Genomic DNA, 27,556 nt, shown 5'->3' on the forward strand with positions numbered 1-27,556 from the left:
GGCGACCGACCGTTCGTCGAGCATGGACTTCGCGACCGGCTTTCTTCGCTTTGCAGGTGTGGACGCCCCTCTAGAGGAGACCCAGGTTGACCCGGCTGGCGTTGGGGGCAGTGATGTGGGCACCCGCAAGGCCACGTAGCCTTGATTTCTTTTAGTCCTTGTTAGAGTTGGCGGACCCTTAGTCTTGTTTAGCTGTTTGCACAAACTATTTCCTTTGTTTGCTTAGATTGGTGTTATTTCGTTGTGCGGGTTGCCGCCAAGTTGTTCCCTCCTCTTTTTCGCATTAGACTATTTTGCTATGACATCGTTTGCTTATTTCGTCTTACACCCATGTCCCCTTTACTTATTGCTTGCGTGTATTGTCTTGATTACTCCTCGGCGCGACTTGTCACCCGCCCGAACAGGTCCCTGCGGCGTCTGGCCGACCCAGCGGCTCGCTCGCCAACACGAGCCTAGCCGGCTGACCCCCGCGTTGCGCCGCGGCCTTGGGCCAGCCGAGTTCGATGAGGTCGGCCAGCCGTCCTCGTGAGGTCGGCCTCGCCGAGCTTGTGAGCTCGGCAACTTGTTCCGAGCGCTTGTCCACCTCTTTTTTTTTTTTTGTTTTTTTTTGCGTGGCCCGTTCGGCGACATGCGAGTTCGGGGAACCTGCGGCGCACCTAGGGTGTTAAGGTTGCGTTACGCTCGTTCGGTGGTAGGCGAGGCCGGACCTTGTACCGCCCTTAGGACGTCTTAGCGATTCTGGGGTGGAGTCCTTTGACTCGTGCCCCGAACCCTTCCGTTCGGCGATAGGCGAGGCCGGACCTCGTATCGCCCCTAGGGCGTTAAGGCTGCGTTACGCCTGTTTGGCGGTAGGCGAGGCCGGACCTAGTACCGCCCTTAGGACGTTTTAGCGATTCCGGGGTTAGAATCCTTTGACTCGTGCCCCGAACCCTTCCGTTCGGCGATAGGCGTGGCCGGACCTCGTACCGCCCATAGGGCATGTGCTACGTCCAAGTTGGCCATCGCGATCACCGTGTACGTAACCGCCACATCTGGCCGACCTGGTCTAGCCGTCCTCTGGTCGGCTGACCTCGCGCCGGCCGGCCTCGCGTCGGCCAACCCCGCGTTGGCCGGCCCTGAGGAAGCCGACCTCGCGGTGTCCGAGTACCTGATCTCGCATGAGCCCGTGCTCTTCCATAACTCGGGGTAGGATAACTGCTCAACGAAATTTATTATTCCATTACAAACGAAAACAAAACATTATTCTCGAGAGCCGGCCTGTTATTGGGGAGGGGGTAGGCCGTACAAATGTGCTTCAACTGGTAAAATTTCAGCAAGTGCTCCGAGCTCTACACCCTGTCCACCGTCTTGCCTAATGGGGTCCTCAACTTGTAGCTGCCCGGGCGTACTATGGCTTCGACCACATATGGTCCTTCCCACTTCTTGTCCAACTTGCCTCCGTCCTGGGGTCGGCATGCCTCCCTCCTCCGGAAGACGTAATCGACGACCTGAAAATAGCGAGGTCAGAATCTGTTGTCGTGGTAGGCTTTAGTCTGGCGCTGGTAATTTTCCGCACGGACCATGGTGTCCTCTCTTCTGTCGTCGATGAGATGGAGTTCGGCAGCGTGGTGTTCCTCATTGAGGTCGGGGTCGTACACCACGACCCGATAGGATAGTATCGCGGCTTCGGTGGGGGCCCATGCTTCGAACCTGTATGCCAACGCAAACGGTGTCTTCCTGGTGGCTCTTCTTGGGGTGGTGCGGTATGCCCATAGGACGGTGTCCAACTCTTCCACCCATGTACCTCCGCCCACGTCCAGGTTCTTCTTGATGCCGTCCACTATAGTTCTACTGGCGTTCTCCACCTGTCCGTTTGCCTGCGGGTATGCCACCGCCACGCGGGTGTGTTTTATGTACCATTGGTCATAGAACTCCTTAAATTCTTTGCTCTCAAAATGCCGCCCATTATCGGAGATGATTTGTATGGGGACCCCGAAGCGGTATAAAATGTTCCTTCGTATGAACTCCGTGCATCAGGTGCTTGTGATGGTGGCGAGTGGCTCCGCCTCGACCCACTTTGTAATATAGTCTATGGCGACTATTATGTACTTCCTCTTCGCGGACCCCATGGGTAGGGCCCCGACGATGTCGATTCCCCACCGTGAGAACGGGATTACCATGCTGATAGGCGTGTAGCTGGTTGTTGGCCGACCCGGCTCTGCGTGGAAGTGCTGGAAGGTCGGGCACTCCCGGGCGTACTCTGCGCACTCCTTGGCCATTTTTGGCCAAAAGTACGTTTGCAATAGGGCCCTCCTTGCCATGGCGAAGGCTCCTTGGTATGCTGCGCAGGTGCCCTCATGTATCTCTTCCTTGACGGATTTAGCTTCGTCTGGGTATAAACACCGAAGGAGGGCTCCGTTATAGGACATTTTGTAAAGAGTGTCACCAAGGAGGACGTATGTTGGTGACCTCCTCTTGACTGCCTTGGCGGCTGCCTCGTCTGCTGGCAGGGTACCTATTCTCTTGTACTCCACCAGGTGGTCTAACCAACATGGGGGCCGAGTTTGTATGGGGAGGACTGGGTAGGCCTCCAGGCTGGACCTTTAGAGGTCTTCAATCCGTGCTATCTTAGAGTCATGCTCCGGGGTGCCGAGGCCGAGCTTGGAGAGCAAGTTCGCGTACCCGTTTTGACTTCGGGGTACTTGCAAAATTTCGTAGAGGGTCAATTGACCTAGGACTTGGTGTACCATGTCGCGGTATCTCCTCATCCTCTCTTCATTGGCTTCGAACTCGCCGGTCACCTGTCTGACAACCAGTCGAGAGTTGCACCGCACCTTCACCTTGGAGGCCCTCAGACCCAACCCGAGCCTGAGGCCGCCAAGCAGCGCCTGTACTCGGCCTCGTTGTTGGACAGCTTGAAGTGGAAGCGAATGGCGTAGTAGGCCCGGAACCCCTCCGGGGTTACGAGGACCACCCCTCCGCTACATCCCTTGGGGCTGGACGAACCATCCATGGACAGGGTCCACCAATCTTCCTCATCGCTCCGGTGGCCTCTCGGGCGGTGCACTCGACTATGAAGTCGGCGAGCGCCTGCCCCTTAATCGCGGGTAGGGGTTTGAACTGGACGTCGTATTGGCTCAGCCGCATGGACCACTTGACCAACCTGCTTGCCGACCCCGAGGTCCTTAATACTGCCTCGAGGGGTTGGTTGGTGAGGACCCGCACAGGGTGTGCCTGGAAGTAATGGCCGAGCTTCTTGGCCGTGGCGTCCACCTGAGCTCTGCGCCTCGGAGGCCTCTGCTCACGTAGTACACCAGGCGTTTGGTCCCCGCGTCATCCCGGACCAGCACGGAGCTGATCGCGGCTTGTGAGATGCCCAAGTACAGATACAAAACCTCCCCTTTCTCCGGTTTGCCTAGGGGGGGTAATGACATGAGGTACGCCTTGAGTTCATCGAAGGCTCTCTAGCATTCATCCGACCACTCGAACTCCTGGCTTTTCTTGAGGACCCCGAAGAATGGCAAAGACCTCTTGGCCGACCTTGAGAGGAATCGATCGAGGGCCGCCAGCCGACCATTGAGGCGCTGGACCTCGCGGAGGGACCTCGGGGGTTCCATCTCTAGGATGGCCTTGACTTTCTCGGGGTTGGGCTCAATGCCCCTCTTTGAGACCATGTACCCAAGAATTTCCCTCCGTGTACCTCGAAAGTCCACTTTTTGGGGTTCAAACGTAAATCAAATTGCCTCATAATGGAAAATATCTCGGTCAAGTCGGCTATGTGGAGGTCAGCCTCCGTGCTTTTCACAATCATGTCGTCGACGTAAGCTTGCAAGTTCCGGCCGAGGACCTTCTTGAACACTTTGGCCACCATTCTTGTGTACGTGGCTCCCGAGTTCTTGAGCCCGAATGCCATGACCCGATAGCAAAAGACCCCTTCGGGGGTGGTGAACGCCGTCTTCTCTTCGTCATCCTCGTGCATGAAAATTTGGAGGTACCCCCAGAAGGCGTCTAGGAAGCTCATGAGTGCGCATCCCGCCGTCTTGTCCACCAGTTGGTCTATGTTGGGGAGCGGGAAGGGGTCCATGGGGCATGCCTTTTTGAGGTCCTTGTAGTCCATACACATCCTCCACGTAGGTGGTTTAGGTGTGAGGACTACGTTCGCAAGTCATGTCGGGTATAGGACCTCCCTTATGTTCCCTATCTCAAGGAGGGTGTCGACCTCCTTCTTCACAAATTCTCGTCTGTCCGCGGCGAGGTAGCGCTTCCGCTGTTGGACCGGCTTGGCTTTGGGGTCCACTGCTAGTTTTTGCGTGATGACCTCCCGGCTGAGGCCAGGCTTGTCCTCGGGACCCCAGGCGAACACGTCCTTGTAGCTGCGGATGACCTCAACAATCCGACCTCGGAGGTCGGCCGGGAGGCCTGTGCCCACCTTCACCATTCAGTCGGGTTGGCTGAGGTCCAGGATGACCTCTTCTGTCTCCACCACGGGTTCGGCGTGGGGCCGCTTCTCCTCCTCTGGAAGCGCCTTCTCAATTACTATGTGTACCTGGAGGTCCTTCTTTGTTATTTGGCGGCAGACCTTCAAGTAGCAGCTCCGACTTATTTTCTGGTCTCCTCACGCGACACCCACTCCAGTGGGGGTAGGGAACTTGACGTGCGGCGGGGTGCCGATCTGCACCTCGAGGGTGATGGAGCCCTCTATCTCAATGGAGTCTCCGGTGAAGCCGGATAGCGGCGTCCGTACCTGGTACAGCTGCTTCCTGGATAGTCCTAGCTGCGTGAAGGTGTCATAATACATGACGTTCACGGAGCTCCCCGTATCGACCAGTACCCGGTGGACAATGATGTCTTTGAGCTCCAACCTGATTACCAATGCATCTCGGTCGGGCAAGGGGCCATCCGGGAGGTCGCCGTCGATGAATGTTATAGGCTCCCTGCGTGTACTCTTTTCGTGGGGTGCTCGGACGACCCCCCCCCCCCCCCGCCCCACGTATAGGCTCCGCGCCCAGCTCTTCCTCTCAGCGCGCTGTGGAAAGGACCAGACCTGAGGTTGTTGGTGAAGAATGGGATGGCGGATCTTTCGTCGAAATTGGTCACCCCCATGGCCTCCTTCTTCCACTTACTCAGGTACTCCGCCAAGGTCTCCGACTTGTGTTGTTTCAGGTAGCACAGGTCGGCGAACTTCTTCCTTCGTTGTATGCTGCCCGTGAAGTGCGACATAAACTTATTAGCTAGGATGGCAAAAGTGGGGATGGACCCCCCCCCCCCCCCCCCGGGCAAGGACCCAAACCAGTCTTGGGCCTGGCCATCTAGAGTTGTGCAGAAGCCGCGACACATGATTGCGTCATTGACGCCCGTCATCATCATGACTGCCTTGTACCTGTTGAGATGATCCCGTGGGTCCGTCGCTCCCGTGTAGGGTTTGATTGCCGGGAATCGGAAGTCCTGAGGCAGGGGCTCCACCATGATGTCTTTCGTGAATGGTGTGGCCAGGGCGTCCCGAGGTTCCGGTGACTCGTCGCGTACCTCCATCTTGCGCTGCAACTCGCGCATCTGCCTGCACAATTGTTCCATCTCGTTGCGCTAGGCGATTGGAGGTCGCCTCTGGTCTCTATTGGGGGGGTCGTCTCCCGTGGCCCCGGAACACGAGGTTCATGGCTCCGTGACCTCGGTGAGCATGAAGACTCCGCCTGTCTGGCATTGGTGGCCGGCCTCGGCCCTAGGCGGTCTCGCGCCGGCACACGCGGGCCCAACCGCCCGAGCGCGGATGTGGTGCGGGTCGGCCGAGTCCTCCTCTCTTCCCGTTGCTCGTGCCGGCCTCGGCTGGCCTCCGCACCGTCTCGTCTCTCGGATGGTCGCGGTGAGTTGACTTCCCCATCGGCCAGCGTTGCGGGCGCCCGGGGCGCGTGAGTGCTGGGGCCACTACGCGCCCTCGGCGGGGGCGGAGGTGGAGGTGTCGGGGCACCCCGTCGCAGCCCCGCCGCGACACGGTTGAGCGCGATCGCCGCCTGCTCGAGCGCGACGGCCTCCTCTTGGGGAGTTGGGACCGGTGGTGGAGCGAGTGGCGCCGTCCCGCTGAGGGGGCGATTATTGGCGAGCGAACCCCGAAGGTACTTCGCTGTCCCCCGCCGACTCCCGTTGATCTGATCTCTGAGGTCCCCTCCCGCCACCACGGGCACGGTCTGCCGACTTGCCGTGGTCCCATTGGGGTGGTTGGTGAGGGAGAGGTCGCGTGTGTTGCGTGAACCCTACGAGTTGTGGGTGTTCGACCCGGATCTTGTCATCGCTGCGGATGAAGGACAATAGGGAGAGCGCTTAAGCTTGTACAACCGCTCTCAACAAGAACACCAGTGATGGATTATATGAACCCGGGGGTCCGGATTATACAACCCGCATATATGTCGAATGTGATAAACGAAATAATAAAATGATAATAGGGGTGTGTACGTAAATGATATTATATTAAATAGATGTGAAATGCTATTACAGAGGTTCGGGACGTGTAATAATGATACAAGTATTGTAAGAAAGGTAGAAGATGATTGAGTAGGACACAGGGGGGTGTTTTTATATCCCCCGGCCGCTACGGGCCCTGGGTCTGCGGGAGGAGCCGCGGCCCGTGCCGCGAGACTCGCTCCACGCAAGGACCCGGTCTACATCACACTTTTTACATTCATCATTTGCCTTAAAGAAGATTAATCCAAAACTGGATGGTTGCAAAATAAATGGAGGCTTACTTTATGATGCATTCTATATAGTTGCAGTACTTAGATTTCTTTTACCAATACTATAGTCTCCAACTCTCAATCTTCTTGCTCTGAAAAACCAAAGAAAAAAATTACATGGTTAGTAATTTTTTCATTTTACAAAAGGAAACTTTCTATACGTTTGTTCTGATACAAAAACACGAATGTAAGTACATAGGAGTTTACACAAATCTAATCTTGAACAAAAATGCAAAACAAAATAGGCAATAAAATCGAAATAATTAGTCGAAAAAGTAAGTAGAAATAGATAGACCAGAATCACTTATCTCATAGGGTTTTCTGGAATTAGGGTTTGAAATCAATATCATGAACATTGTCATACTTCATGTTTATGATGAGCTGAAATCGAACATGACTGACCAATCCAACATCGCCCACGAACTAGGGTTTAATTTTTAGCCTATCATACTGGCGATTATAGGCTAAGACAGTGATGTAGAGAACAATTACTAGCATATAAAACCTCGACAAACACATTTATAGCCTCCTACAACCAAAAATGGTCGTAGAGCTGAGATTAGAGGTTTGATTTGAGACATTCGGACCAAGAGACAGAGAACGGTAGAATGTTCGAGAGAGAGGAGAAAGAATGCGAATCGTCGGCGATAAGGTCACAGATGAATGCAAAAATAGCTTAAATACTCCATGAATTTGGGTTGGGTATGAAATTTGGATTGGGTCAGAAGATTGGGCCACCCAAATGGGCTTGGATGCTTAAGTACAGATTGTATTAGTATATATATATATATATATATATATATATATATATATATATATATTGAAAACATAATATACATAGACCTTATTGTTTAATTATATTAATAGGCATGATTATTGTAGTGCAAAATTTTACAATCATTATTGTGTGGACCATGATTCACAAAAGCTGTGTGGACCATATTTCGTAAGTTATAAAATAATGTATATTTAGTACAAAAATAATGTATTTTAAGTATATTAAAATTTACATTTAGTATATTAAAAATGTACTTTTTGTTATGATCCACATAATAATTTGGCAAAATTTTATTATATAATGGTGCAATTATATATTTTATGTATATTAATAGTTTATTTAATAAATATAATTTTTTTTTAAATTTTAGTTCTATAGTTTTTGTAGTTAGATATGCTCCAAAATTTAAAAAAGATCTATAATTCATGCTTAGTTTTAGCATGCTTATATAGACTATCATTCTAAATGGTGTGATATTTATTTAAATATTCGGTCACTTACCAAGTTTTGATATTCATATTGCTATCTCAAAGAATGTAGAGAATTCATCATCAACAAATACTGATGCTCAAGGCACAAACTATTGTAGTTCAAGTAATTCATAAAGATTTACAATTGAAGGGTGTTCTACTCAAAATATGGCATGAATGAGTATCATTAGTAATGATAAATGTTTCACTAATTGAGATACAACTGTATTTTTTTATATGTATCCATATACTATGAATTATTGTAAATTATTCTAAATTTATTTGTTATTATCTCGCTATATTATTATATATTTAATGTATTTTATTATGTATATGTAATAAAGGAATTGTTGAATAAAGTATGTGGTCCTACAAGTTATTCAGATATAAGAACTGTTAATGGGGGTGCACTATGCTTCATTCCGAGATGCGTGTTATGCTAGAGGTTTAGTTGATGATGACAAAGAATATGTTGATGCAATAGAGGAAGAAAGTCAATGGGCGTCTGGACCTAAGTTGAGGAGATTATTTATCACATTCTTAATGACCAGCTGTATAGGAAAACGGGAAGCTGTTTGGCATGCTGTGTGGCAACATTTGTCTGGGGATGTTCAATTTCAAATCCGTCAAACGTCGCAAAATATAGGTACACATCATTACAAATATGCCAAATGCAAATTTTGAGAGCTATACTGTAATATCAAATAAGTTGATACAAGAAGAATTGGCATATGATTGTGATGCTCGGAAAGAAGAGAATGAAGTATTGGTTAGTCAACTAATAGAAGAGAAAAAGATCATCTACTATGAGGTGTTAGGAGATATTCAAAGCAAATCGGGAGGGGTTATTCTTTGTTTATGGGTATAGAGGTACCTGTAAGACCTTTTTGTGGAGAACACTTTCTTCCGCTTTAAGGTCTAAGGGTGAAATTGTTTTAAATGTTGCGTCTAGCGGCATAGCTTCTCTTTGAAGCTCTAGACCGGACAATGAGGGATTTGTTTACGCTTCAGAAATCCAAAGAGTTATGATATGACATTTGGTGGCAAACCATTTGTTTTTTGTGGCGATTTCAGGCAAATTCTCCCAGTAGTTCCAAAGGGCATACGACAAGATATTGTTGGGGCAAGCATAAACTCCTCTTATCTTTGGAGATCCTGTAACATCTTTAGGCTAACTAAGAATTTTCGCCCAAGAAGTGTTCAATCAGAGCTTGAGGCTAAAGAGATTGATGAGTTTGCAAAATGGATAGCTAATATAGGTGATGGAGTAGTTGGTAATTCAATTGATGGTGAAGTAGATATTACAATTTCATATCACTTATTGCTCAAGTGTAACGATGATCCTATTGCGACAGTTGTTGATAGCACATTCCCTTTGTTTTGACGCGGTATAGGTGATATGTCCTATTTTTAAAATAGTGCTATTTTGGCTCCAACATTGAATGTGGTTGATAGCATTAATCGGGCTTAGGCCTTCTATCCCACGTCTAAACTCAAACAACTGAATCCTACCTAGGCAAAGCACTAAACTAACTATCCAAGCAACAAACTATTAAACATGATAAACAAGAAAGGGCCACAAGCACAACCAACAAACAACAACTACTAAACGACATCAACAAATGAGAAAAGAAACGAGCTTACGCCAACTCCGGTCTAAAAGGACTCACTCTCCGATTCCTCGGCATCCTTGTCCGAGTCTTCCTCAGCTCCACCACGACGAGAACCGACCTCCAACTGATCCAACCTCTGGTTGACAGCGACGAACTGAGTCTTCATGAAAGCAAAACCTTCCTCAATCATCTGGTTCTGCTGACGAAGAAGGGTGACCACACGCTCCTCGTGTGTCATAGCGTCGTGCTCCCTTTTGGTTTTTGCCTCCTTTCTCCTTAGGTTTTCTTCACTTTCGGAGTCGCTCTCCTCGACCTCTTCGCTTCCTGCTCCACCTTCTTCCTCTTCCCGTTCCTCTTCACCTTCATTCCCATCATCTCCTCCCAAGCTTTGAACCGCGAGGTTCAGCTTTCCAACAGGAATCTCAAGCTTTGCAACCAACGTATTCCTCTCGGCAGAGTCTTTTCTGGCTACCTCTTCAAGAGTGATGTACTCCCCATCATCCAGCTGGAACAGGTTGCAACTATGGAGGTTTGTGGCATCCAAAACCATCTTGCCCACTGGCTAAGGCACACAACCATCGGCACTCACTCCTTTCTTAGCAAAAATCCAACTTAAAACCATGTCATAAGGCAAACTCTAGTGGTTATGGTCTCGATAAAAGACCATGTGTTGCAACATTAACACCGGCAAGTTGAACTTCACCATATTCTTCAGACAGAAAGCAAACGTGCACTCCAACTTACCCAACAAACGACTCTTATTATTATTGGGCAACAAACAGTCAGAAACAAGCATGACCAAAATCTTTTGCTTAGCAGATAACCACTTTTTCTCCGACACATGGCTTGAGTAAAACCTCTAGCTCTTCCCAAAAGGTAACTCAGATAATTCCGATAACTCATGTTATCCGTCTCAATCCAAGAGTCACCACTGTACTGCGAGACTCCCGTAGTTGTTAAACTCAAAAGCTGAGCCAATCTTTTCTCAGACAAAACAACCTTCACACCTCTCACCTTAGAAGTTACCTCCAACCTTCCACTATCTTTAGTCACACTCATGTGACGGTAGAACTCTTTCACCAAACTTGGGTAAGTCCCGGTCCTAATGGCGAGAAACCCATCCAACAACCCTTGGTAGTTCAACATTTCCAACAAAGAACTTGAAAAGGAGTCGTGATCAAAAGCTTTACCTTCTAACACTAGGTAGTGGGCATCCACCCATTCCACTCTCCGCATCAAATTAGACCTCATAAGCATGATTCTGGGATGTTCAAAGATCCAAGGTAGACCCAAAAATTCTCTTTTCCCTTTCTTCTGCTTCTTTCTCTTTCTCTTCCTCTCTCTCGGCTTCGATTCCGGCTGGGCGTCGGCGGTGGACGTTCGGTGACGGCGATGGGCGGTGGTGGTGGCGTACTCCGGCTGCGACGGGAAGGGGTCGGCGACGGGCAGGGGGGTTTTTCGGGTAACTTGTGGGTGGAGGGGAAAAGAAGAGGAAGGGTTTGGGAATTTGGGGAAAATTTTGGGAAAAGGAGTTTTAATTTAGGGATTTTTGGTTAAGATGGAAATTATAGGTTAAAAGGAATTTAAGTGGGATAAGGTTCAAGTAATATAATTGGTTTAGATGGTTTAAAGTTTGGGTTGGAAACTTGGATATTTGGGTTTGAATTTTAATGGTTACGAATTAAATCTTTTTTGTTGACTATTCTAATTCTAAATTTAAAGTTAACAAATTAGGCTTGGATGACCCAAAGGAATGAGGTTTGAATTGGGCTTCAGGATTAAAACTAATATTAAACCACGCACAATTATAAATCAAATCACAAGGAAACTCACTTGAAAGACATAAGAGGATCACATAGCAAAGATAAGGAAAACACAAGAAAGGCGCACTCTCAAGGTAAAGGTAGACTTTAAGAGAGGTTACCTGCCGTATCTTCCTCCACCAAACCCTCAGACTCGGCCTGAGACCGGCCCATCACGAACACTTGGCCTGAGACCGACCCATCATGAACACTCGGCCTAAAGGCTTCGCTCTAGCTACACCTCGACCTGAACTCCCTCCCGAGGGCCCACTAGGTCTCACACCGGATGGTAAGGCTCTCTGATTATCTTGGAGAGGGCACACGAAAGCTTTGTGGCCTCTTTCCCCTCACTTGAAGCATCGAAGCGCGTTCCCTTGGCAGTCCTTCCCTACATGGTCCTTCCCACATCTCCGGCATGCCAAAGTCCTCTCTTTAGCTCCGCCTTCGACCGGAGTTGATCCTTGAGGCGGAGAGGGGGCGGGTCTGGCTCGAGAGTCTTGTCTCGGCTTCTTGAAACTTTGAGACTCACTTCCTTCATTCCTCCTCTTGGCGAACTCAAACGACCCTCGTTGCAGCTATTGCACACGATAAAGATCCACCGCGCTCATATAAGCCTCCTTCAGGGTTCTCGGCTTGCTCACGGTCAACGCCTTCCAGGCTTCATAGTTGAGTCCCGCTACGAACTTCTCCACCTTTGCTAGCTCGGTAGGCACCAGCATCCTAGCAAAACGTGCAAGCTCCAAGAAGCGCTTGTGGTATTCCACCACAGATGACGAGCCTTGCTGAAGATGTAAGAACTCCTCGTACATGGCGGCTCGGATGTGTGATGGATAAAACCTCTCCCTCATCCTGTCCATCAGGGCTGACCAGTCGAAGTCGGGCTCTTCTTGACACGCGGGACCCTCGTGTACCCACCAGAGATCAGCCTCATGACTGAAGTAGAAAGAAGCCAGCTCCACTCGACGATCCTCAGGGCAATCCACAATGGCAAAGATCTTATCGAGGGATCGTATCCACTCCTCGAGTATCACGGGATCCTCCTCTCCAACGAACACTGGTGGCCTATGTCCCGAGACTAGACGTGCCACATCCCGATTCCCGGCAGGCTGCAGCGGACGAGTAGGATGGTTGTTGTGTAGAAGGGCTTCACTCAAGGTCTGCATCGTTCGCGTTAGATGTTGCAAGTTCTGGGCCAGTTGCTCGTTGGTCGGTGTCTCGGGCGTACGGGCGCGATGACGAGGCGAAGCCATAACGATACTTCTACAACAACAACACGGTGACAGTAGGCACAAACAAACAATGCACCCTTACCTGGCGTTAACTACAAGAACACTAAAACGAAACAGAAGCAACAAAGCAAACATACAAATGGTAAACAACACACAGCTCACCACGCGTCCTAAAAGTCCTAAGTCCTTAACGCTTAGATACTTAAAGGTCATCTTATGGTCTCAAACCATACTTAACTTCTTAAAGTTTAGACTCTAACATCCTAGGCTCAAACCTAGGCTTTGATACCAACTGTAACACCCCCGATTTTACCATATTTTTAAAACTTAAATGCAAGAGATAAACAATCTAATTATCCATTAAACACAAAGCGGAAGCAAGTCTAATCGGGAGTATTATGCCACATCTTACAATACTAAAGATACACAGGCGGGAAAAACTAAACAGTAAAAACCAGTCATAAAGAGTTAAGGCACACAGGCCGCTCAAAAGGCTCACAGGCCATCAAACACAACGTCTAGACAAGGTGAATAAGCTAACTAATGCTCCAAGTCTAGCGCTCTCGGGCTTCTACCCAAAACCTATAGAACAAGGAAAACATAACGTCGGGATGACACCTGGTCAGCGAATATTGCTGGTAACCCATCAATACGGGTTAAATAGCATATATAGATAAGTATAAGTAAAAACCATTTTCGAAACGGAATACAGTATATATCATTTCAAAAGCTAAGAAAGAAGTCAACTTTAAGGACTCATTCACACTCTCAAAAGGGAAGGAAATCAACATCCTTACGAATTTAACAAAACAAGAATCATGAAAGACAATACAACTCAAGATGCATTCTACTGATCACAAAGTAGAATACATCAAGACATGCTCATTATCAATGAATACACATTCACACATTGGCAACTAAATGCCACAGTGACAACTACATGTCACAAGTATCATAGTTCCAGGTTTCAACCTTATGCCCTGTTCCAACCTTATGGCTACCCCTGGCCTTATTTCAGTTCCAACCATTACCTCCGAGTAACCCCTGTACTTCTGAGTCCAACCTTTTGCCTCCGGGGAGCATCGTCCCCCCACCAACATCCGCCAACATTTTCGTCGAACTCTCAGTACACGAGGGTACCATTAAATATCATATCACAAAACCGCCAAACTCATGAGCAAAGCTCAAGTAACAAACCACCAATATCAATCATAATCACACAAGTCATCATTATTACCAAGAAGACTAAGGTTCCACAATAACCTTAATAAGTATCAATCAAAGGGTACAACGATTATATACGTTCAAATCATAGGAATCAATCAATGGATCACAACAAAGATATGAAACCATACTCAACAACGAAGGATCACAATCCGACACCAAACGAGGGTCAACACAAGTTGCCAATCCCAATAAGAAAGAACAAACCGCACATACTAGTATTTCAACATCAAACTAGCATGCTTATCAAATGGGTAATCCAAAAGTAGTTCCATAGAACATTCAAGACTCACAATAGTCCAACAAATCACAAGGTTGGACCCTTAGCACGATTCAAGACACAAAATCCTACATGGATTCCTAACATACCGTTCTAGACATACGAAACATCATGAAGACTCACAAATAGCCCAATAAAACAACATCAGGAGGTCAAAACATCAATACCGAGTCAAACGAATCACGAGGAACAAATCCCCGCCCGACATCACAAGTGTTCCCCGTGGGTGGGGCCACGGGTGGACAACCACCCGCGGTACATCACCCACGAGACATTGTTCCCCGCGGGTGGGGCGGCGGGTAGGCCTCTGCCCGCCATTCCGCCCGCGGGTACCACACCCTGTACACAATAATCCCTTCGGGGATTTTCAACAACAAGGCCAAATTCAAGTCCAAAATCTCACACACAACAACAATATGACTTGAACCCAATAAATAGCCAAGAAATGGCATTCAAGAACCCTAAGAACAAGCTCTAAACATGCATCACCACAAGACAATGCATCAAATCTCACATTTCAACATAAGAATCACAAGTAGAAGCCAATAAATCATCATATAAGTAAGAAAATAGGTTTTGTAAAGCATGGGTTACCTTTGTAGCCTAACACTTCTCTTTCTCACCCTTAGAAAGCCTCTCAGAAAGCTCTTCTTCCACACCAACTTCATAAACAAACCAAAAGACAACAAAGATACTATTTTTAGAAAAAAACATCTAAAAGGAGGTTAAAAACACCCAAAGAGCAATGATCTTACCCTCCCCTATGCTCAAGATAAGGAAAGTAGGAATTTGGAAGACAACTTGCAAGATTTAGGATGCCCAAAATTCTAGCTTGGAGAAGAAGCTACACCTTTCTAGAGAGAAGTTAGAGATTTTGTGTTTAGATTGTAGGTGAATGAAATGAAGGGATGTGGCTAGGTTAGCTTGAACCACAAACTTTAGGTAGAAAGACATCTCTACCCTTACTAAAGTTGGAAGAATAAGGGAACAAGGGCACAACCCAAAAAGCACAAGGTACAACCCTTTGACTTTAAGTGACTAGTCAAATTCTAGTCCCTCGACTATTGAATTTCAGGATTTTTAGGAATACATTAACAAGGAAACTAGGATTAATTCTCTAATTAATCCTTGATTAGAGTTTGGATTTGCGGGATGTCACATAGTAGTTGGTAATTCAACTGATGGTGAAGCAGATATTACAATTCCAGATCACTTATTGCTCAAGTGTGACGATGATCCTATTGCAACAATTGTTGATAGCACATTATCTTTGTTTTGACGCAGTATAGGTGATATGTCCTATTTTAAGAATAGTGCTATTTTGGCTCCAACATTGAATGTGGTTGATAGCATTAATCGGGCTTAAGGTATGACTTATTTGAGTTGTGATTCGATTTGTAAAACTGATTCAAATGTAGATATGTTAGTGGATTTGCACACAACAGAATTCTTAAATGGTCTGCGATGCTTCGGATATTTACCAAATCATGCATTGACTTTGAAAGTTGGTTCATCTGTTATGTTGTTGAGAAATATTGATCACACTCCAAGAATGTCACTAACATCGTCAGATCCAAGATTGCCTTTCAAATTCCAACGAAAGCAGTTTCCCTTTGATGCTATCTTATGTAATGACAATAAACAAAAGCCAAGGACAAACACTTTCAAAAGTGGATTGTTTATGAAAAAACATGTCTTTAACCATGACCAAATGTACATGGTTGTTTTAAGAGTTAGTAACCCAAGGGGTTTAAAAATTTTGATTAGTTGCGAGAATGTAACCTATCTAAGTACGACGAAAAATGTTGTGTACAAAAAGTCTTTAACAATGTGTAATAAAATTACAAAGTTTAACATTTCAAATTTATTATATTTTCAATTCGTATATTTTATACTGTATATTCAATACAGTATATATATATATATATATATATATATATATATATATATATATATATATATATATATATATATATACCCGTGCATCGCACGGGTGCAACTACTAGTTAGGAATAAAGAAAGTAGGCCCTTTACTATTCAGACTCTAATGAAGATTCCTGACTCTATAAATAGGGGATTAGAAAGCATTTAGAACCCTTTTACCACCCATAGTTATACTACACGAAAACATCCCCAAGAGATTCCCCACCACCAAGCCTAAGGAGATCAATCGGGGGGAAATCTTAGAGAAGAACCTTAATAGCTAAGGAATGATTAATTAAGGTTAAGAGGTAACCCATGTCTTACAAAACCTATTTTTCTTGCTATATCTTATTCATTGTCTCCTTTGGTAATCGTATGTGTGATTCTGTGATTGAGTCTTGATAGAGCTTATCTTAGGGTTTAGGTTGTGATTATTTGATAATCTTGATGATCCTAATATTCGTAATTGATTATATGCATGATCTCCCTAATAAAATAAGGGCTTCATTCCATTATTCCTCCTCATACATAACCAAAGAGCAATATTGATTATCATTCCCATTCCACCAAACTACTAAACATGCAAAATATTTTCACGAAAACCTATTACCATTACCAAGTATTTGATACCCATTCCGATTCCAATTTTCATGTGCGAACCAAACACACACTTAGAATGCCCACACATTCAAATATTGGCTGTGAACTTTTTTGTAAATTAAAGATTGTGATTTTAATTTTACAATGTAAATATGGTAGTTGACTCATTCTTATAGGTACAACATCAACAGTCACCTTATTCAGACATTGCACGCGGTACGTACTTCTTCTGTTCATATTTGCCTTAATTAATTTTGTTTCCATTATTTGACTTTTATAGCTAGCTTTTGGATGTTTTCGCCTCTTTCATCATGGTGGGATTTAATAATGGTTAGGCCAAGATATGAATTTGGACGAAGCTTCGTGACATGGATATTATATTGACATATGAGACAACGGCGTACTCCCAACTGGTAAATTATTGCGTGAACCAGGAATATTAGGGACATTTTTAATATACTAAAAATACATTATTTATATATTGAATGTACATTATTTGATAGTATATATAAAATAATGTATTTTCAGTACTCAAATAATGTACTTTGAAAAAATATATTTTACGTACACAAATAATATACTTATAATATACTTAAAATGTACTTCTTATTTATGATCCACACAACTGTAGTCCATGTAATAGTAATAATGATTGCTCCCAATTGCCCTACTTGAATTTAGAGAAGACTTTTCTGCAATGACGTGACTATTATTGACTAGTAATAGTGCCACTGCCACTTATATTATTATTGACGTCAATGTAAAAAAACAACAACAAAGCTAGAAATTAATTAAACATAGTGATTAGATTTGATGGCCATTTCTCAAATATTGCTATGCTTTGTTTTTCATATTCTTCTTCTCTTTTCACTTTCTTTAGAGACTACAACATCAGAAAGAAGAGAGGGAAGAGCTCTTGTCAAGTGGAAGAACACCTTAGGATCCGATACTGATGACGATGTTCTTCATTCATGGTCAATCGCTAATCTTGACAACATTTGCACGAATTGGACTGGCATCGGTTGCAACTATGGTGGAGCTGTTTACAAGATAGAGTTGGATAATTTTGGCCTCTCAGGTACACTTGAAAGCCTAGATTTCAATTCCTTTCCAAACCTCACACATTTTAACCTCCATTATAACAGCTTTGTTGGATCAATTCCAAACGCTATTGTTAATCTTACCCAACTTGTTTTCTTGGATCTGAGTTGGAACCTTTTTGAAAAGTCTATACCAATAAAGATTGGAAGATTAACAAAGCTACAGTTGTTGAACCTGGGAGAAAACAATCTGGTTGGTACTATACCCATCCAAATAAGCCACCTAAACCACCTCACTTCCCTCTACTTAAATGGCAATTATTTGACAGGCCCAATCCTAGAATCACTACTTTCCAATCACACCAAGCTTTCCCAGCTAGTTTTCTTGGATCTGAGTTGGAACCTTTTCGAAGGTTTTATACCAGCAGGGATTGGAAGATTAACAAAGCTTGAGTTGTTGAACCTTGGAGTTAACTATTTCACTGGTATTATTCCCTCCCAAATAAGCCAACTTCAGCACTTGACTTCCCTCTCCTTAAATAAAAATATTTTCACTGAAGGCCGATTTCCAGAAGAACTATTCTCCAACATGACCAAGCTTCAAACATTCAGTTGTGGGTGGAACCTATTCCATGGACCATTTCCAACAAGTTTAATCAAGCTATCCAAGCTTAAACTTCTTGACCTAAGTGAAAACTATTTCTATGGTTCAATCCCTCCCACAATTGAAAATCTAACCTTACTTGAAGAATTTTCTGTGTTAGGCACTCTATTGCAAGGGAATATTCCTACAACACTTTGCACTCTTCGCTCCCTTGAGGGGCTTGATTTATCTGAAAGTTCTTTTAGTGGTGTAATTCCTCGATGTCTGGGAAATTTGACCTTACTAAGATACCTTTATCTTGATTTCAACATGTTACATGGAAATATTCCAAAAACCTTATGCAATCTTCAAAACTCTCTTGAATTATTGTTTTTATCCAACAACAGTTTGGGAGGTGCTATTCCACAATGCTTGGGAGAAATGAAATTTTTGACAACTTTAGATGTTTCTAAAAACCATCTTAGAGGCATGATAACTCCACCAACCCTTAAGTTGTGCGGTTTGAGTTCCTTGAAAGTTCTTGATCTATCAGATAACAATTTACATGGCCCGCTACCTTTATGTTTAGAGAACTTTAGCAAGGAACTTGTGTTTATAAATTTAGCTAGAAATCAATTTCAGGGAACTATTCCAGGAGCATGCACAAAGAGAAACAACTTGTTGTATTTCAATTTGAATGGCAATCATTTGGAAGGCATATTTCCCCCAGGCTTGGTAAATTGTACCTCTCTTCAAGTTTTGGATCTTGGAAACAACAATTTAAGTGATTCATTCCCTCATTGGATAGATACTCTTCCTGATTTGCGTGCTCTTGTGCTGAGATCTAATCATTTTTTTGGTGAAATATATCCTTCCGACACTACATTTCCATTTCCAAAGTTGCATATATTAGATATCTCACACAATAAATTCACTGGTCCTTTGCCAAGACATTATGTGGAGAACCTAGGTGCCATGCAACATGGGAATGACAGTGAAATATTGGATTACTATGACCGTTCAATAAGCTTAGTGTGGAAAGGGGAAGAGCGCCAGGTGTTGCAATATAATATTTCCACAAACCTTGATTTATCCAATAACTTCTTCCACGGTGAGATTCCAAAATCGTTAGGAAGACTTCATCTTATCCGGTTTCTCAATCTATCACATAACCAGCTTACAGGTGATATTCCATCATCACTGGGTAATTTGACCCTTCTTGAGGTTTTAGATCTGTCATCGAACCAACTAGTGGGTGAGATTCCCGGACAACTAGCAAAGTCATTGACATTTCTTGCTGTACTCAATTTGTCATATAATTATCTTTCTGGTCCTATACCTCATGGCGCACAATTTGACACATTTAGCAACAATTCCTATTTGGGAAACACAGCTTTGTGTGGTTTCCCCCTAACTTTACAATGCCAAATCAGAGGTGAAGGGCAAGCGCCGAATGCAGATTCACAGCATTTTGGGATTGGCTGGCAAAGTGTTGTTGTTGGATACTTTTGTGGCATACCCTTTGGTATTGTTATAGGACATCTCATATTTAAGTATGGAAAACTTCGATGGCTTGTAAAGTTAATACTTGGAGACTGAATGTGGAAGTACAAAATCAAGAAGGACCAGTTAGTGACTACGAGCTTCACTCAAAGCACACTAATAGTGGTTTTAGACTTTCTTGTAAATCAAAAGAAGGATTATAATTCAGCAATATAGTTTCTTTTATTTTGGGGTTGTAGTTTTTGTTGTGTTTAACTACTGTACTGTTGTCATATTGTTGTGTGATTGTAGTGTACTATGGTGTTTGGTTTGTAATTCTTGTCAATTTGCTTGAAAAATGGAACAATTTATTACTCTTATGTGTAAAGATGCATATAAAAGTTACGTTGTACTGTTATAGTATACATTTCTTTAGTTCAATATAATGTTTTAACTTGGGAAAAAAACATTGAAAACAATAAGTTTGAAAGTCAAGAATGCACCGTACCAAATCATAAGTGAACACCATCAAAGTTACGCCTCAAAATTAATTACCACTTTATCATTTTAGTTAATATTTCCAAAACTCCAACTCCAACACTTAAAAATGACATAAATCAAATAACAAATTGTAGATTGATTTATGGGAGGGATACACGGTTGTGTGGTTTGAGTTCCTTGCTATTTATATTGATCTATGAGACAACAACTTCAGCAGGGAACTTGTGGCTATTTATTTAGCTTGAAATAAGTACAGTTTCAAGGATTTATTCATGGAGTTTACACAAACAAAAACAACTTGGAGTATTTCACTTTGCATGACAATCAATTGGGAGGGCCATTGCCCCCAATTAAGCTAGACAAATTGCAACAATCTTAAGTTTTTAGATCTTGGAAAACAATAGGTTACATGATTCATTCCCTCATTGGTTAGATACTCTTTCTAATTTGTGTGTTCTTATGTTGAAATCTAATTAATTTTAAGGTGAAATATGCACTTCTGACACTACACTTCCATTCCCGAAGCTGCATATATTTGATATCTGATCTCGCACAATAAGTTCATTGGTCCTTTGCCAAAAAATAAAATGGAGAACTCTCAAGCCATGCAAAGGGCAAATGATAACGGGGTGCTATAAGCTTAATTTTGAAGCTTCAAAAAGCTTAGTGTGGAAAGGGGTGGGGGTTCAAGTGGTCCATTATGATTTTTGCACAGTCCTTGATTTATCCAACAATCACTTCCATGGTGATGTTCAAAGATCTTTAGGTAAGCTTTCCTTTATTCGGTTTTTCAATCTATCGCACGACCACCTCAGCTCAGCTCACTGGTAATATTCTATCATCATTGGGAAACTTGACGATTCTTGAGGTATTAAATCTATTGTGGAACCACTAGTGAGTAAGATTCCGGCAAGGACAACTCTCAAGATCATTAACATTATTATTATTATTATTATTATTATTATTATTATTATTATTATTTTTATTTTTATATCCAAAGGAGGGGGACACCCAATAAGATCAATGTACTAATGGATATAAGGCGCCATGCCGGTAACACAGGGACGGAGCTAAAGGGGGCAGCTAACCCCCTCACCCTACCCCCACTCCATATATAATCTTTGTGCGTGTATATGTATATATATATATATATATATATATATATATATATATATAGGGTTGAGTTCACATGAGGACTACAATATATAGAGGACTATGAGGACAAATCAGTGCCATCCAATCCAAGAGATTGAATGGCTAAGATGTTGTCCATAAACAAATATAATTAATGCCCAAAATAATTAAAAGAGGGCAAAGAAGAAATTTGACAACATGCTTAATTATATTAGGATCCATCCACGTAAAATATGACTGGAGCAAGAATTCGAACACGGATGGGAATCAAAGACTAATTACAATCTCGCGTCGTTCATTGCCGAGAGCAGCAGTACGGGCGAGAAGGGAGGAATTGTTCTACGCGCAGTCATGGACGCCGGTGAAACAAGTAGCAAGGGACCATCCATGAACGCCGACGACTATGTATTCCCAGAGGAACCAATTCATGAGGAAGACCGTAGAGTGCATGAGGACGACATGATTGACGGTAAGGCCTAAACAAATATGAACCACGAATTACACAAAAATAAATATTATTATGGTATAGTGACCGTAGAGTACTACCTGGATCTAGGGCAATGGTTAGACGTGTCCATGATCATATGATTTAGCGAATAATGGAGAGGGGGGTGGGGTTCTGTGTAATGCAATAGAGCCTAGGTTGGTTGAATGCTGAGCAGTCACATCTTTCTGTATATTGTGTGCCATGATGATTTTATAGATGTGCACGCTTCCTATATGCCGTGTTCCACTGTCTGCCAACATACATAAATGCATACTCCTGCTGACATTTTAAAATGCAGCAGAAATTCCAACGGATGAGGGAACTGAGCCCGACCACGGAATATATCTTGGAATAACAGAAGAAACCATCCCAGAATGTGAGCAGTCATTAAAGCCTTACAGGGGTCAACATTTTGAGAACGTAGAGCAAGCTGTTGAGTTTTACAAAAAGTATGCACAAGAGGTAGGTTTCGATGTTAGATGCACATCGGCAAAAAAGAACAGACACGGACAGATTGAATCGAAGTATTTGCTATGTTCACGAGAAGGATACCCACCAACACCAACTCAAGAGAGCACAGACACAAATAATGACAACAAAGCCAAAAAGCAAACACGGCGACGTGTGTCTAACCGAGTGGGGTGTTGGGCAAAATGTGGAATTCGGCTACAGAAGGAGGGATACTACGAACTTACCGTATTAGAAGAGCGACACAACCACTCCCTATGCTCACCCATAGCAAGACCATTCTTAAAGATAAATCGAAAGCTTGATATTGGACATAAAGTATTCATAGCAAACTGTGGAAAAATAAACATAGGAGCAACAACAGCATTCAAGATATTCAATGAGATGGGGGGAGGTGCAAATATGGGGCCTACATGCGTAGAGTTCAGAAATTGCAAGCGAGATGTAAATGCAAAGCTTGATGAAGCAGATGCACAAGCAGTGATAGACAAGTACGCAAAGAAGCAAGCGTTGTATCCAAGTTTCACATTTGAGTACGATGTCGACGAGGAAAACCAGCTACGCAGGGTGTTCTAGGCAGACCAAACGGCTAAAACACAATACAACTCCTTCGGAGATATGGTGTCAATCGATGCAATGTACCGAACCAACAGGTTAGTTATAAATTATTCAAATAATATACACCAGTTTAAAGAGAGTACGAAACCTGAAACCTGTGTGCACCTCAAACTATATATTGTGCCAGTATTCACTACGTCTTGTGCCCCTACTGTGCAAGGCAGAATGTAGCAAATACCGCCTATAATAAAAGTTGAACGACTGGAAAATCAACACAGCGGCCTAACACTCACAAATATGTGCAGGTACAAACTGGTATTTGTGCCATTCACCGCGATAGTCAACCACAAGAAGTGCGTAACTTTTGCGGCAGGCCTTATAGCAAAGGAAGACATCGCATCTTACGTGTGGCTCCTAGATGCATTTAAACGATGTATGGGGCACACACCAACATGTATTATAACGGACCAAAACCCAGCAATGAAGGAAGCAATGCCTCAAGTATTTCCAGAAACCAGGCACCGATTCTGCATGTGGCATATAATGACCAAAGTGGGGGAGAAGGTTGGTGGGAAATTAGCAAAAGACGAAAAGTTCAGAAAGGAATTAAATGCAATTGTCTGGGACAAAACCTTGGGACGTGAGGAGTACGAAATACAGTGGAACACATTAATGACAGAGTACAGCCTTAAAGACCACAAGTGGTTTAAACAAATGTACGAGATCAGATCAAGTTGGATAGAGGCGTACTACAACGACGTGTTCATGGGAGGGCTAATGCGAACTACATCCAGATCAGAGTCAGAAAATGGACTATTTGGGGACTGCATCAACACACATGGAACATTGTTAGAATTCTTCACCCAGTTCGAAAGCGCAATCGAGATGCAACGGCACAACCAAGCAAGATTAGTCGCAAAGTGCAAATCATCTTACCCACCCATGAAGACACCGCTACAAATTGAGAAACATGCATCTTCCCTATACACCAATACAATTTTCTATGACATCCAAACAGTGATATTAGACGGAAGTTTCTCATGCAAAATATCAAGCAAGGAACAAGCAAGTGATCATGTACTATATACAATCCAAGAGGGCAAAAAGAAGAGCTTCACAGTACAATATTATAAAGAGAATGAGACAGTGAGATGTTCCTGTGGGAAATTCACTAGGGTGGGAATATTATGCAAACATGCGTTTGCAGTATTGAAGGATGATGATGCAGAAGTGATACCAGCAAAATATATAATACCAAGGTGGACACGAAATGCATGTGCACACAACCGGGCCAACGGCAACATTCACCAAGGAGGACCAGACAATACAGAAATAGAAGAGAATAGACTAACAGCTAAACTATGGAGTGAGTTTTACTCTTGCATAGCATTATCACAGGCAAACACATCTGAAATGCAGGAGATGTTGGACTGGATACTAGAGCACAAAAGTAAATTATTGAAGACCAAAGAGAAGAGACATGATACAAATAACAAAAACGAATTACTGGAGACATTTTATGGCACACAGGCAACAACAGTTGTACAAGTGAAACCTCCACAAGTATCAAAGAACAAAGGGAGTGGAAAGCGATTAAAGACCACACGGGAGAAAGCACAAGCAAAGAAAAGAAAAGATGGACGCACATGCCATTACTGTGACGAAGAAGCGCGCCATGACAGCCGAAACTGCCCGCTAAAGCCACCAACGAAAAAAAAAAAAACAAACACAAAAAAGAACGGAGGTCCAACGATTTGAAACTACAGAAAAGTGGGCACACATCTTATTAACTAATGCACAAAATATTTCCTGGTAGGGCATATTACTATTAGCTTAGATTCCTGTAAGAACATGCAGTTTTATTCAATAATATATTACGCATTATCCGATAATAATTACACACATTGCTAAAGAAATAAATACATCCACTACCCCCGCCCCTATACTCCAAGCCAATAAACCCCAACACACCTAGTGACTCCATCCTAAGATTTCTGTTCAAAAATCCTGTATTCAACACCCTACTATGCATTACCCTAGGAAAACACCACACAGTATAACAAAAAAAAAAAAAAAAAAAAAAAAAAAAGAATGGGGCCAGTAAACCGGTGGTCGTTGTTAGCTACACACCATAATGCATGCGTAGAAAGAAGCTCCTCAATAACAAACCGACACCAATTCAAACTACCAATCGCAGAAACATCATCCAAGTGGTGAAATACCATCTGGTTACAATACCCATTATTCATGCAAGATATGAGGGAGCTAATGACCAACACCATAAAATGCCGCTTAAACCAGTCCCCACCCTCAAGATCGTCCCGAATCCACTGGGCTACCTCCATTGGTTTAACATCATAACGATCATTTTCAAACGTCCCACGCCACGCAGTCAATAACTTACTCTTCACATGCCGAGCACGGCGTGTAACCACCACTTCCCCACGTGGGAACCCCATGACAGCTGCAACATCCTCCTCCCGGACCTCTAGAAACTCACCCTCACCTAATCGAATAGACCGAGCTTGGGGGTCAAAATTTAAGAGTAACCATTGGCCCAACCGAAGAGGCATCTCCTTAATCTTGAGCTCCAGCAACGAACCAAACCCGATATCACGAATATCTTTCTTCTGTAGAGAGGTAAGATCCGCCAACGCCTCAACTAACTGGACTGGAGGGACCCTAATTTTGGCACTTGGAAACCGCAAACTCTCCTCCGGAGTGCATTCAGACCGCAGAGCAGCAACGACAGGCTCGTGGTCCACGGGATCCACAACATCAGCCTCCGGGCCATCACCAACAGCCTCTGGGGCATCAACGACAACCTCTGGCTGCACACGATCCGCGGAATCCCCCTCCGGGGCATCAACAATAGGCTCTTGAAGCACGGGAATCACAGGAACCGGCGGAGGGTCAACAAAATCATCATCATCAATAAACCCCCCAGATGAACAAGCCTGCAGAGGTCCATCATTTGCCTTCTTAGCTGCCACCCATCAACACAGATAGACAAAGTTAATAAAAAACAAAATGCAAAGCGAACGACACACCACACACCCCCAGAGCACACACCAAAATGCACAAGGGAACACAGAATCACAAACCACTGCACACAAAAAAGCCAACCGAAACCCACAAACACACCAGTCTAAAATATTATGTAACTAGTATACAATCAATTCTTACTTATAACACTTTGAATAATTATAATATACAAAGATAAAGCAACCAGGAGAATCAACTGCAAAATAGTTTAAAAGACATAATCAAAAAACTACCCAAAAAAAAGCTGTATTCCAAATGAATAACGAACGGCACCTGTTGAGCACATCAAAGTGTGTCACTGTTTGCCACTTCGTACATTTATATATATTTTTTATTATTTATTTAATTTGATTTTATTATATATAATATAAATATAACTATATTACTGGAGATAGATGGATATTGAGTAATGATGTGTACAAATATCCCCACAACATTGTGGATGTCCTTAGAGCATCTAAAAATAGATACAGTAACTTTTTTATGGTAATTGAAGAAAACACCCCTTGCAAGCATAAATTTTACTACATATCTCTAAGTAAAAACTCATTTATATTCTCTCTTATGATTCAGATTTTCACGTTGCATATCCTTTCATCAATTCTAAATTCTTAGTAATGCTATCCCAAACTAATCTGTTTTAATTAAGCATAGAGATTTAAGAATAAAAAATTGAAATATTATAAACATTGGTTGGGTGCAAAACAAAGAGATTTGTTCTGGATATTGTTAAAATGGTATAGGAAACACAAAAACCCCGCAAGAGGCACATAACCACTAATAGAGAAGTTGAAGTTGTTTCACAACAGTTTTGCTGCTGCAAAATCACCACCAAGAGGATCACGGTGAGCAAACAGAACCAACCTAACCTAAACTGCGAAAAACACAGTACACATTCATGCACACCAAAATTCCTACAGGTACCGGCCTAATGCAAACCGACCCACCCCCACAAACTGCAAACCCACGCACAATTGCAACCAAAAAAAAAACGGAAAACCACACACCACGCGAGAAGGGGAAAAAAAAAACCCTAGGGTTTAATAAATGAAACACGGCTACTCGCGGCCGGAGACCCACCACCACAAACCGGAAAACCACGCACAAATGCAAGAAAAAAACACCAGACGGAGAAGATGGGGAAAAAAAAAACCCTAGAGCTTAATAAACTAATTTAACCAGGTCTAGCCACCGCCGGAGACCGCGCCGTACGCTTCGACCGCCGAGAGCCACCACTCGCCGCCGTCCGCTTCGCCCGTCCACGACCACCAACGCCGGCCATCACGGTTATAATCAACTGCACGCAGGAGAGGGAACCACTGTTGGAATGGGGGCAGCACTAGGGACCACGGAATCTTGAGAGAGAGACAACCCGATCACGACACCACCACCCATCGAATAAAAAGGGAAAATTAAAAAAAAAAAAAAAAAACAATTACTTAACTACCCTTACAACTTAAAAAAACAACCGCACCCCATCCAAAAAACCCAATTAATTTTAAAAAACTCACTTAATCTACACCACCCATCAAGCCGATCCAACGCACCGAAATCGTCCTCACAATCCTCTATAATACCCCAGTCCTCATTTGAATACATACCTATATATATATATATATATATATATATATATAT

General features: G+C 43.6%; 4 protein-coding genes across 4 annotated transcripts; 2 read left to right on the forward strand and 2 right to left on the reverse strand.

Annotated features, from left to right (window-relative positions):
• Positions 1 to 3,598: 3,598 nt before the first annotated feature.
• Positions 3,599 to 4,102, reverse strand: LOC109179827 (RNA-directed DNA polymerase homolog). The gene has a single exon (XM_019329306.1). It carries the CDS (start codon positions 4,100 to 4,102, stop codon positions 3,599 to 3,601), a length of 504 nt encoding a protein of 167 aa, XP_019184851.1.
• Positions 4,103 to 11,942: 7,840 nt separating this feature from the next.
• Positions 11,943 to 12,530, reverse strand: LOC109179828. Its single transcript, XM_019329307.1, has one exon. The coding sequence runs from the start codon at positions 12,528 to 12,530 to the stop codon at positions 11,943 to 11,945; it is 588 nt and encodes a 195-aa protein (XP_019184852.1).
• Positions 12,531 to 17,436: 4,906 nt separating this feature from the next.
• Positions 17,437 to 19,845, forward strand: LOC109179829 (receptor-like protein 12). The gene has a single exon (XM_019329308.1). It carries the CDS (start codon positions 17,437 to 17,439, stop codon positions 19,843 to 19,845), a length of 2,409 nt encoding a protein of 802 aa, XP_019184853.1.
• Positions 19,846 to 23,356: 3,511 nt separating this feature from the next.
• Positions 23,357 to 24,634, forward strand: LOC109179830 (protein FAR1-RELATED SEQUENCE 5-like). Its single transcript, XM_019329310.1, has one exon. It carries the CDS (start codon positions 23,357 to 23,359, stop codon positions 24,632 to 24,634), a length of 1,278 nt encoding a protein of 425 aa, XP_019184855.1.
• Positions 24,635 to 27,556: the final 2,922 nt, after the last annotated feature.

The sequence above is a fragment of the Ipomoea nil genome, unplaced genomic scaffold (genome assembly GCF_001879475.1).
Source record: "Ipomoea nil cultivar Tokyo-kokei standard unplaced genomic scaffold, Asagao_1.1 scaffold0980, whole genome shotgun sequence".
Taxonomy (NCBI): Eukaryota; Viridiplantae; Streptophyta; class Magnoliopsida; order Solanales; family Convolvulaceae; genus Ipomoea; species Ipomoea nil.